At 39.3% G+C, this 12,061-nt stretch overlaps 1 protein-coding gene across 2 annotated transcripts; it reads left to right on the top strand.

The window, feature by feature from the left end:
* The first annotated feature begins 655 nt into the window (after positions 1-655).
* On the top strand, positions 656-11,478 carry LOC124280363. 2 transcript variants are annotated; one of them, XM_046716270.1, is made up of 10 exons: positions 656-674; positions 4,518-4,687; positions 5,800-6,105; positions 6,871-6,966; positions 7,368-7,617; positions 7,997-8,028; positions 9,423-9,586; positions 9,774-9,842; positions 10,063-10,167; positions 10,524-11,478. In XM_046716270.1, the coding sequence occupies exons 5-10, from the start codon at positions 7,567-7,569 to the stop codon at positions 11,168-11,170; spliced, it is 1,068 nt and encodes a 355-aa protein (XP_046572226.1). In that variant the 5' UTR covers positions 656-674; positions 4,518-4,687; positions 5,800-6,105; positions 6,871-6,966; positions 7,368-7,566; the 3' UTR covers positions 11,171-11,478. The 2 variants fall into 2 exon arrangements, with proteins under 2 accessions (XP_046572226.1, XP_046572227.1); XM_046716271.1 differs by lacking the exons at positions 656-674; positions 9,774-9,842.
* Positions 11,479-12,061: the final 583 nt, after the last annotated feature.

Genomic DNA, 12,061 nt, shown 5'->3' with positions numbered 1-12,061 from the left:
CGAGTTAACCTCATTAAATAGGGGAGCAGAGAATGTTAAACGGCGACCTTGTCTCGGCTGTTCGGACATGTTGACAATCAACTGACAGATGCACCTTCAATAATAGACCCAACCAGTTTTGACACGGTCACGCAAAGAATTAGTATTCACTTGATCAGGTCAAGCTGAACAAGCTGTAAATGTAACAGCAAGTCACGCATGCATTTTATCGTCATTTTCAAACAGCTGTTATTTCCACTTAATGTGTGCTAATACACAAAACTGCTCGACTGAGTTATTTATATTTGGTTTATTCTTTGAGCAGTGTTAGTCAGTGACAGATTGAGGTTAAATACCTTCAATTCGGTTTGAGATATACCCTTATTAAAGAGACAGCATGTAAATAATTTGTAAACTATATTTTTAGAGATATCTTTCGGAGTTCGTCTAAATCCAACTTAAAAGGAAATAAACCTAAAATTCTGGGAAAAAGGAGTACACATAATAACTAAGAACAGGGAACACAATGCAGTTATTGTTGCACAACACATAGTCGAAGTCTGACGTAACTGATTGAGATTACGTTTCAGATGGTCTCCATTGATACACGGAAACAAATAAAATGGCGGACGGATAAAGCACGGTGGAGACCGCGGGAGCGTGCAAAGTTTCTCAGCTGATTTCGATTGGTGGAGGTAAGATGTTAAATGCAATTCACTTCTGGGGATGAGTGGTAGAAACAGTGGTGGGCTTATCTCTTCCTGTTCTTGCGATCAGTGACGAGCCAATGGTTGTACCTGGCCGAATATATATTTATGCATTATGTATGTGTATATTGAGTCAGGTAAAAGCATTGTTATCAAAATGACAATACTCCCCGGACAAATCAAGGGACCGTTCATAATTGCCATTGTGTCGTATTCTTGATTGAACTGTCAAGTGCTGTTGTATTAGATACATTTGATTGCGTTATGTAAGTAATGAGAATACACAGTAACGGATATTTTCGAGATGCATGTGAATACCACCTCGCAAATCAGTAGAACGGTAAATAACAACTAACTACGGCGGTTTCGGTTTTGATTGCGGAATATGGACTCGTCCGCCTCTTAGGGTACCGGGTACGTTCTTGTACTTTGACTTTGTTTAGGGTACATGTCTGTATACAGAAACGTACCTGGGGTATGTTTCTGTAGTACCTGCAGCTGACAACGACCCTTCAGCCTCAGTGTGTGTGTGTGTGTGTGCGCGGGGTCCACTTGCTTTGGGGGTCGTTCACATTGTACATGTTTATGAACGGTCCCAAATGAGTCATGTGTGCTTGGTAGTTCAGCCACGTTACCTAATGTCGTGTTGTAAGTTGAATAACTTAAAGGTCACATAAAACCCTAGGGGGTACAAATACATAAATCACTAACTGGCATCGTTATAAATGAAACCCCGTCATTAAAACTACTCATTTCTGACCTTTAATTGACTTTAAATCGACCTTTTGACAACAGTGCACAATTTTCACCCGCGAACGAAATTTCAACCAATCAGAGCGGGCGCGTCTCTGTGACGTCATATGAGGAATAGCTTTGAGGGCCGATGCAGAATTCATCTACATTTTAGGGGTACATGATCTTGTTTTACAGGCTTGTATAAACCTGAAATCGTGACAATTGTTGTGGAAATGAAAGCTATATGTTCTCACAATCTACTGTCATTTAATTTTGTCTCCTGCTTTGCCTAGTTTCCGAGTTACAACTTGTTTTTCTCATAGACGATTCTGTCAAAATCGATTGGTGTCGTTAGGCCCTATTTGTATAATGACTGATCTAAATTGATCCCATTTCTGTGTTATTTTACCTCGATATTTAATCATGTCATGTAAAAATCTGTTTGTATTCTCAAAACAGTGTCGGCCCATAAGTTTTCACATGCAATACAGCAATTAATACTCCCTTTGTTGTAACCCCTGTTAGGTGGTATAAACCTACACATGTTATTTGTCATCATTCACTTGATGGTCAGTTAATGAATTTATAACAGGTATAATTAGTGGTAACACACTTAGATTACCCGACAAAGGTTCCCATTTGGCATTTCTTTGTGTCTGGAGTAAATATTCAACATTATAAACATCATCGATCAAAGGATTAACCGATAACACGCTGATTGATTAATTACTTTTATCTTACACAGCGGAATTGTCAAAAGGTAGTGTTTATGTATGTAGATTTACTAATCTATACTGAATACACTCTGTCGTGTCGGTGTCTGCGTAAAACAACGTGCTCCGTTCAAAGGATTAACCGGCAATACATTGATTGATTGCCCATTATTGGCTAACTAAATTACTGTTTTTTAAAGAAAGGCGGACATTATGCAATTAGTTGCCAGGTGTGCTATCTTGGGTGACCAATGAGACTATACACCAATACCTGAAAAGATTGATCACTTTTTCGTATATTAAACCGTTAAAAAGACACATCATTTGGAACAGTTTTGTGTATATTGATGGATACATTCCTCGAACAAGGTAATGGCCTGATATTGTTCCTATAACTTTTTAATCTGTTTTAATTTTAATATTTGCATTTTGTTTTTATTCATTTGTCGTAGCATCTCAACAGAATCATTGTTTTCGCCGTGAAGTGTAATGAGACAGACAACATACACTAGGGTATTTTGCATTTTGTTTTTATTCATTTGTCGTAGCATTCAACAGAATCATTGTTTTCGCCATGAAGTGTAATGAGACAGACAACATACACTAAGGCGTGTGTGCGGATTATGATTCACATTGGCAAACTATAAAATGTCTAGCTATTACAGTTCTGTTATAAATTCACTATAAAGTATCAGCAGATCGTCTGCTTTTTATTTAGTTTCAAAATGCATACAAGTATGATCACAAACTAATTAGGATTATAAGACCAAATATAAAGACGCACATTGACTAGTATCTACATACTGGTGAGTGGACATTAACCATGTGAATGTAGCAAAGAAATTTATCGCGCAGTATTGTAACTTCGACCCCCACCTCGCTCCCGTGGAAGAAATCGTTATGTTATAAGTTGTGTCATGCAAAACCCGTTTGGTTATGATTCCAATACATATTTAACTACGAGTAGAAAGTAGTTTTGATTTTCTAACTTGATGAAAACAAACTATAATCTCATTAATTCTAACAGACTTTTACGATTTTAAAATGGATGGCGCACTTCTGTCGGGAACATCCGCCAGTCTGAGGATAAATGCTATTTAGATTTGTTTTCACCGAGTTAAAATCAAAACTACTTTTCTACTGGTAGTAAAATATGTATTTTATTGATGGCTAATAGGATTTTGCATGACATAGCGCTATAACATAACAATTTCTAAGGGTGTCAATATAATACTACTTACAATATTATTGTTACTTCGACCACAACCTCACTTCCGAGGAAGAAATCGTTATGTTACAAGTTGTGTCATGGAAAATCTTTATGGTCATCAATCATATATATTTTACTACAACTAGTAAGTAGTTTTGATTCTTTAACTTCCGTGAAGCGATCTGAACACAAGTAAGATATCGTTTCAGGTTTCCACAACGCTCGCTTCGCACTCACAAACATAACCCATTTAGCACGAACTGCGGGGTCCTGTGGAAATCTGTGCATGGTGACACCATCGCCCGACCCCTAGGAGCAATTGACGACAAAGCAACGATTCGACATGTCGTCGTTGATGTCGAGAAATCATTAAAATGATGAGCATGCTACACACTTTCTATACAACTAACTGAAAATCGTTCCTCATATGACGTCACTGCAGTGCTCTGGCGACAGAGTTACGTAACCTGTCTGTGGTTTCGTTGGCGGGCGAGAGAGAAGCAGGCGACTTTTTGGCCACTTTTAATCGCTCGGTATTAATTAACCACAAATTTTTAAAGAATAAAGTTGGTGTTCCGCATAAGACTAACCACAGATCTTTCATATGTAATGGTTAAAAGAGTAACAAAAAACAAAGTTTAGTGGTTCTTAAAAGTTAGTGTTAATCGCCAAACCGTGTGATTATCGACAGCTGTACTTTTGCGTTATTTTTAGATCTTGCCTAGTCTATTACGGGTATAAGGGGTGGCAGGTTGTGTCTAAAGATCGTGTCATTACCTGTGTTATGGACATTCTAAGTTATCACATCGTGTCGAGGGTTTTATCAGTTCCGAGTGATGGTTTTATTCCCCAAGACGAGTACATGCATACCCATAAACATCACCATCACACACCAACCCCTAGCCATACTGCTAAATATTTTGCTTTAGATTTATATTTCATTTTGGCATATATGTGTGAGATAACGTATTTGTTTCCACTTGGAAACACGTTACAATAATAGTGCCAATACAAATCCTTGTTCTGGAAGCTTTTTATCTGTTGGAATGTGCATCTGAAGCTTCCATCTAGACGATTCAATGGAACTTGGATATCTTCACTTCATTTGAAGTGTTTTTCACCTTCCATTTTACTCAAAAGTGACAAAAAGCAGTATGTTCATATACATTTCAGAGCCTCGTTAAGACACTGCTGCAAGAAGTCGTCAATGGAAGGCGAGCTCACCTGCCCAATATGCCTGCATATATACCAGGATCCTGTCGTGATGTCATGCATGCACTCGTACTGCAGGGAGTGTCTAAAAGATTTGCATGTCAAATCCACTACAGCTGAGGAATCATGCGGTAGGTTGTGAAAACATATTTTCAGTTTCGTTAAATAGCTCCAATATGTTAAGGCTATAATATACCTGCCACCAAATGTTTAGGATTAATACTCACCATATATTATGTATATATGGTTACATTAGAGATTGATTTCTCCTCTAACTTATGGGAACCAACTGCAAACCTTATGCAGATGAACTGCACGAGGATCATGCATCAAATTGCTGAAATGCATGTGCAAATATCATGCATGTGAACAGAGCTGAGTTCCATCATTTATTTAACTCATGACAATAATCTTTTCAACGTTACAAATTTGTTTTATAATACACTAGTTCATGTGTAAGCAATACCTTTAAACAATATGGAGTATTTTGCAAACTTCAGTTTAGAACAGTTGCCAGAAGTTAGTGGCTATATTTACGCTAGTTATTCTGAACTTTTGAAGGGAGAGTATATAAGCTACTTAAATCACTAACATATAGAATGTTCTCATAATGTTCGGTAGTAGTCTGACGTCACTGCTGGAGGGGCGGTGGGGTAGCCTAGAGGATAAAGCGTTCGTTTGTCACGCCGAAGACCGGGTACGATTCCCCACATGGGCACAATGTGTGAAGCCCATTTCTGGTGTCCCCCGCCGTGATATTGCTGGAATATTGCTAATAGCACTCACTCATCGCTGGACCTATCATAATAAGTCCTGACTTCTAAACAACATGTTCACGCCCTCACTTCTATTACCTGTGAAGATCCGGATTAGTCTTCAGCAGCCCATGCTTGTCGTAAAAGGCGACCAACGGGATCGGATGACTCTGTGGACATATGCCATTGTTTCACAACCCCGTAGACGTTGATCACTGGATTGTATAGTCCAGACTCAATTATTTGAAGATGCTGCCATACAGCTGGAATACTGCTGAGTGTAATGTTAAACAACAAACATCACTTCTGTTTATCCAACCTCTAATGACCACTTAACGCTGCTCAAACTGCAAACACAAGAGCCATAATCACATAACTGATATATTTTTGCTGTTCCATAATAGTGTTCACTGAACACTGGTTTAAACTTATCCATACACCATGCAACTGCCTCTCGATTAATAACAGCTACTTCCTGTGTTTCCTAGACACACGTTTAAAGACCAGCAACACGCTGCCCTGCCCCGCCTGTCGAGCAATAACAAGCTTTGGCCTGGAGGGTGTTGATGGCCTGCCCTAAAAACTTCACCCTAGCAAGTATATGTAGGAAGTTCAAAGAGACCTTCCGACAGCCTCCTGCCCCGGTACCTCATGAAACTTGCAAACAAACACCATCGAACGAGAGAAGCGTGTACTGCAAGGCATGTCGGGTCATTGTGAAGAGTGGAGATCTATGGCCAACACATCGCTATCACGTCACAGAGGACCTCGAAACTGAAATTACAAAACAGCAGGTGATAAGAATGATCGCGGAACTTCTGTGTGAAAACATTTCTTTTGTAAAGTTCTGGTATCTAAAACAAATATCAAATAATAGCTGCATACATGCAAATTTGAATAAGCGTCTCGAGTGATTTAAAAAACAAGCAGCCGTTACCAATGTTTACAAATGTGTCCGAAGTGTACGTGATCATGCTCTTCATATTGAATTAGGATGGTACCAACTTTGCTCTTGGACATTCCGTTTCATCTATACATCAACTGACCTCATGAATGAAAGAACTGGATGCGAATTATCTCTGGGAATAAAAGATACTCTCGAGAAAATTAGGAAATATGTGATAAGAAAATACAATGTATGAGGATATTTGTCTGAAATGTCAAGATTATATGCCCTTTCTAATACATGATTCAAATTCTGAAAATATGTAGGGATTCTCCAAATCTCATTCTACCAGTGGGGAACAGTCCCATGCCATTTTCTTTACGTGTAACATAAACCGTAACTGACAAGATATGCACAATGAATTTTTTACTGCCATTTCATTTGAAAAATGAAGCATTGTTAAAAAAACAACACTATTTGAATTTTTTCAAAGTAACACTGGTAAACGGATCTCCACAGGTTAGATTGCCTTTTTCTCAGGGGTTACTTGTTTTCTTTCTATCAAATATTTTGGAACTTGATTTCGTGGGCATTTATAAGTATGCTGCCAGTGAATCAGGGTAAATTGTTGCCGTCATTTGGTGTGTTCATACCATGCGACATCTCTCCCTAGGTCAAACTCTCCACTTGCCGTCAGGAGCTGGAAAGAAGTCGCACTAAGGAAGAAGCTAGACTGAAAGCAGCGCTGGTTGATCATTGTAACAGACAGGTACTTACTTGCTTAGAATAGCCATGCTGTCCTTCTGAAACTTGTTATATATTTGTGAGAAAATATCAGTGGATTCTGAACGATTCACACATTAAATATGTAAGAGGCGACTAACGGGATCCGGTGGTCAAGCTCGCTGACTGGGATGACACATGTCATCGTTTCCCAACTGTGTAGATCGATGTTCATGTTGTTGATCCCTTGATTGTCTGGTCCAGATCTGATTATTTACAGACCGCCGCCATATAGCAGGAATATTGCTGGAGTGCAGCGTAAAATTAAACTCACTCACATATATAATATACGTGTTATTCACCCTATTAGATTGACATGCATTTAAAAAAATATATATATAACCCTAACCCGGACACACAGATGCATCAGTTTGTCATATACAACAGGAACAGATGCAGAATCAAGAAGATGCTATCAATTCATTGGCTGAATCCATAGAGGAACGTGTTCGATCACGGAAAAAAAGAAGTTCTAGAAAAGATAGAGTCCTTGAAAACACACAACAAGGCGACTTTTGAGACCTATCAGAAACAACTCCAGTCCTACATCTCCACTGTCGACAGCATCACTGCAGCTGCACTTACAATGGATGAACAGAGACTGGAGGGAGAAGAAGGTCAAGTCGGTTTTCTGCAGGTAGACAAAGCGTTTTGTAGAATATTAATCAGCTTGTTGTTTTACATCCTCAGTTAAAGTTCATGCATTCAGACATTCACAATATTTTACTCCAGCACAATCTACATCGTCGGGGGAACACTGCCAGTCACCATATCGTTTATTATTGACATTTAGACGCCTATGATTACGCCTAAGTCTCAATTTTAGAAATGATAATTTTTAAACGCCTATGATTACGTTAAAATATGTCTACAGGAGGTTCCACAAAATATAGAGAATCTGTGCATAAATGGAATTGATGTATGTATCACCAACCCCCCTTCTCTTCAATTGTATAAATTCCTTTCTAAATGCTAACCGATCCCTACCGACACTGACGACAATCACATTATTTCAGGTGGTGGACGACGTCTTGATACAGACACAGCGGTGAGTATGTAATTCACTGAAGCTTTAATGTCAGGAAGAAATGTCGAGATCCTTTCATTTCGTTTCTGTTTAACTCAGCAACATTCCAGCTATTAAGGCGGCAGTCTGTATACGTTAACATGTATCAACCAAGTCGGCGAGCCTGACCACCCGATCCTGTTAGTGAGAATCATTTGTACAGTCATGTTGTGTCCTTTAGTTTGTCTGAAATATATACCTTTGTCCACTTTTTATCGTGTTTTGAAAAATATTGCAAATGGATATGGCATTGAGCACCAGGGAGGCGCAGGTAGGCCCAGAAAATTGACTGTCGGTGACAGGAGGCGGCTTGGTATTCTTGTTTCTAAAAACAAACGAAGGAGTTTAGAAAACGTAAGGCTGGATATGATTGATAGAGGAACTGTGGCTGTCTGTAAGGAGACAATTAGAACTGAGCTGCATGCAATGGTTTGCAGAAAAGTCGAGGAATTCCATCACCGATCATGAAACCTGAACAAAAGGAGTGAAGGTTGAACTGGTGCTTACAGCATAGAAATTTTAACTGGGACAATGTGATTTTCTCAGATGAATGTTCTGTGTGGCTGTTTCCTAATACACTGAAATTCTGGACCAAACAAACTGAAAAACCTTTGTATCAGCACCCAAAGTACAGTCTGAAATTTAACGTGGGGTGGCATATCTGTGTTAGGGGCAACGCCCCTCTGTGTATTTGAAGGGAATATGAACAGTGAGCGGTACACAGATATTCTCGATGGACATTTACTTCCATCTGCTCATGTGTTCTATGGAAAATTTTTGATTTTCCAGCAGGACAACGACCCAAAACATCGCTCAAAGCATTCACAGGCCTGGTTTCGGACCCAAAATATGACATTATTAGATTGGCCAAGCTATAGCCCTGACCTAAATCCAATAGAAAATGTTTGGGGACTTATGAAGGAAAGTGTCAATAAGAAAAATCTGACAAATATTGCTGAAATGAAAGAAGAGGTGGTTCGATATTGGGACAGCATGGACCACGACTTTCTAACTTCTTTGAACAGTAGTATGCCCCGCCGCATTGAAACCTGCATTGCTGCCCATGGTGACTTGACAAAATACTAACTGTTTACCTGTCTTTGAGTCTGGAGTTATGTTCTGCTAATATTCACATTTAAAACGTGAGTAATGAGTGAAAAAAAAAAAAAATTACAATCTTTAAATTCTCAATAATTTCTGGTTGTACTGTGTAAACATGGTGGTAGTCATAATTCTCCATTTCGACGTTTGAAATGTAAATGCAAGGCTAAAGCTATTACAAGTATGTTTGAAATACAAGCAACTAATAATTTTACCCGAGTAACTTTTAAAAAATATATTCACACTTTAAACACTCAAACTGGTTCGAATTGCAGACTGGCAATAGTGGATGATGTGCCATTTTGTTTGGGCATGCCCTTTCCTACATATGGTGAAGAGTTTGCTGGGAATCTAAGAGCTGACTTCACAGCACTGTTTGGTCCCTCACTAGACCAAACTGAAACAACCTTAGCCGCTAGCAACGAGGACATATCAACGGGTGAGTAGTAGCCATGATATAACCTTTTGCTTTGATCGTTGACGTCATTCTGAGAGGTTCTGTATCTCTTACTTAAAGCCCCAGTTTTGCGAATCAAATATGTATAAATTTTGGCCAAATGTTCACAGTTTGGTTCAGTTCACATTAGTGACAGTTTCTGTGAAATCATTTCTCCCTCTTGATTTAGAGCACAGTCAAGAGGAAGTTTCCACTGGTGAAGAGGTTGTTGCTGCAGCAAATCACAACGTCATCCAAGGTTTGTTATACGCTTCTTTTGTTACATCAACGGGTGAGTAGTAGCCATAATATGAATTTAAGATTTGATCGTTGACTTCATTCTGGGAGGTTCTGTATCTCTTACTTAAAGCCCCAGTTCTGCGAATCAAATATGTATATATTTTGGCCAAATGTTCACCGTTTGGTTCAGTTCACATTAGTGACAGTTTCTGTGAAATCATTTCTCCCTCTTGATTTAGAGCACAGTCAAGAGGAAGTTTCCACTGGTGAAGAGGTTGTTGCTGCAGAAAGTGAAACCGGAAATACACATTTCTGCTGGACACCAACTTACAACGTCATCGAAGGTTTGTTCTATACTTCTTTGTTACCTTCATACACTGTCCACCGCATGCAGAGAAAGTGTCACAATAAATCATGTGTTTCACATTCAGTCAGCGAAACTCCACAAAATCATTTATTTGTAGTGATGCTATTCCCTGGAAAACACTAACCTCTTGTAAGAAATACTCATCCCAGTTTCTTGATACTTAATTGTATTGAACCCAGGGATCCCAGCATTATTCACTCCGCCATCATTGCTTTGTGATTTCAGGCATCTGAGGTTGTTGTTACCATTGGTAAGACTTTGTCATGTGAGGATGTGAACAACAGTTGAATGTCTTTATCGATTGATCATTTAACATTTACATGATTGTATCAGGTGCAAACTTTGAGTGGGATCCAGATGACTGCAGTCCATCACTTGCGATATGCGAGGACTGTTTGTTGGTGACGGACGAGCGATGGGAGGATGAAGAGATTCAAGGTGAATGTGCCCACAATTCCGGTAACTGGAGGAACGTACGTGGCATAGCTTCACACATTATCTTACAAGGGAAGAATTCATACTGGGAGATCCTTGTTACATTCGCTGTCCTGAGTCATCTCGACGACAAGGACCTGATCACGGACCTCGGAATATGCAAACCTGGAAAGGAAGACGTGTATTCACCATTGAGAGAAAACTACTATTGCCTCTGTTGCAGTCTAATCAAAGATCCTGTCTCAGCAAACATTGTCATGGAGTTCTGGGATGGCCCAAAGAAGACCACATGGGAAACTCATAAGGTAAAGAAACGGATAAGACGCCGTAAGGAGGAGCATCTCAAACTCGGGTTCAATGTCGACTTTTTGAATAAGATGTTCAGGATCATTGACGTCGATGAGAACGCGGTTCTCCATAGTTTTGTGGGTATGGACTTCTCAACGGTCACTGCCGTAGCGTCTATTGAAAATGGAGACAAGGTTAGAACGACCTTGGAACTGGATTCAAATATCTATGATTTTCCATCCGTACTCTGGAACTGAAACTTAGAGGAATACTCTGAAGTGATGAAGCCTACCTTGTTGACCATGGAGCTTGAAAGTTAAACATTTCTTGTTATGTATATCTTTTATAGAGCCACACCTCAGTGTACATCATCACATTGAACTACTGAGAATGAATACAGAACACTGATATTCAGCAACACCCGGGCAGTTCTCGGGGAACAAGCACTGTTGTAGAACCAGTTTCCTTTCATGCTTATTAACTGAAACCTGTATCTGACACTCGTCTGAAATGATGAAAATGACCTACATCGCAAAGTATTACAATAAAATTCATTTTAACATTTTGTGGATGTGTATGTTGATCTCGGAAGACTATTGCTTGAACTTGGATCACAGAACACTGATGTATGAACACATACGTGCTGTAGAGAGTCACAAAGGGTAGCTCTCTGTCCACAATGGTATTCGATGTTACATGGCAGTATAGACTGAAGTGTCTTATGATTGTTAGTGGCAGAAATGTAATTACCTGTTGTGGTTATATTTTCATTTAGTGGAATGCTCACAGTAACTAAAAGTAGAATAACCTCCCGCCCCACCTTCGTTAGGAAATAAAGACAGGGTGACTGTCAAGATCTGCATCAAATGCTTGCCATATACAAAGAACGACTATACATGGGACAATTCATATGTTGCAGTATGCTGATTGAGCTTCACATAACCTTAAATTGAATTGATGTGTCCCAATATCAAAAGTTGGGAACCATATCAATATATGGTGATGTTATTAGCAGCTGCGGTAACTCGCTGGACTTTATAGAAGGTGTAGATAGTATTCCTAGAAGGAACGTGATTAACCTGACCAGAGTGGCTTAATGATTAGATCTAACATTATCAGTGGTCGAAATGGTGCCCAAACTGACTGTA

Source organism: Haliotis rubra, unplaced genomic scaffold (genome assembly GCF_003918875.1).
Source record: "Haliotis rubra isolate DU_JTF1 unplaced genomic scaffold, ASM391887v1 Scf2657, whole genome shotgun sequence".
NCBI classification, from domain to species: Eukaryota; Metazoa; Mollusca; class Gastropoda; order Lepetellida; family Haliotidae; genus Haliotis; species Haliotis rubra.
The sequence above is the reverse complement of the archived record's forward strand: the minus strand, read 5'-3'. Positions and strand labels throughout refer to the sequence as shown.

What these genes read in the sequence shown, in the direction of transcription:
- LOC124280363 (XM_046716270.1), top strand. Translation starts at nt 7,567, where the DNA reads ATGGATGAACAGAGACTGGAGGGAGAAGAAGGTCAAGTCGGTTTTCTG. An exon ending in GTCTTGATACAGACACAGCG is followed by an intron (nt 8,029 to 9,422) that starts GTGAGTATGTAA and finishes TTCGAATTGCAG; the next exon opens with ACTGGCAATAGTGGATGATG. An exon ending in AAATCACAACGTCATCCAAG is followed by an intron (nt 9,843 to 10,062) that starts GTTTGTTATACG and finishes CTCTTGATTTAG; the next exon opens with AGCACAGTCAAGAGGAAGTT.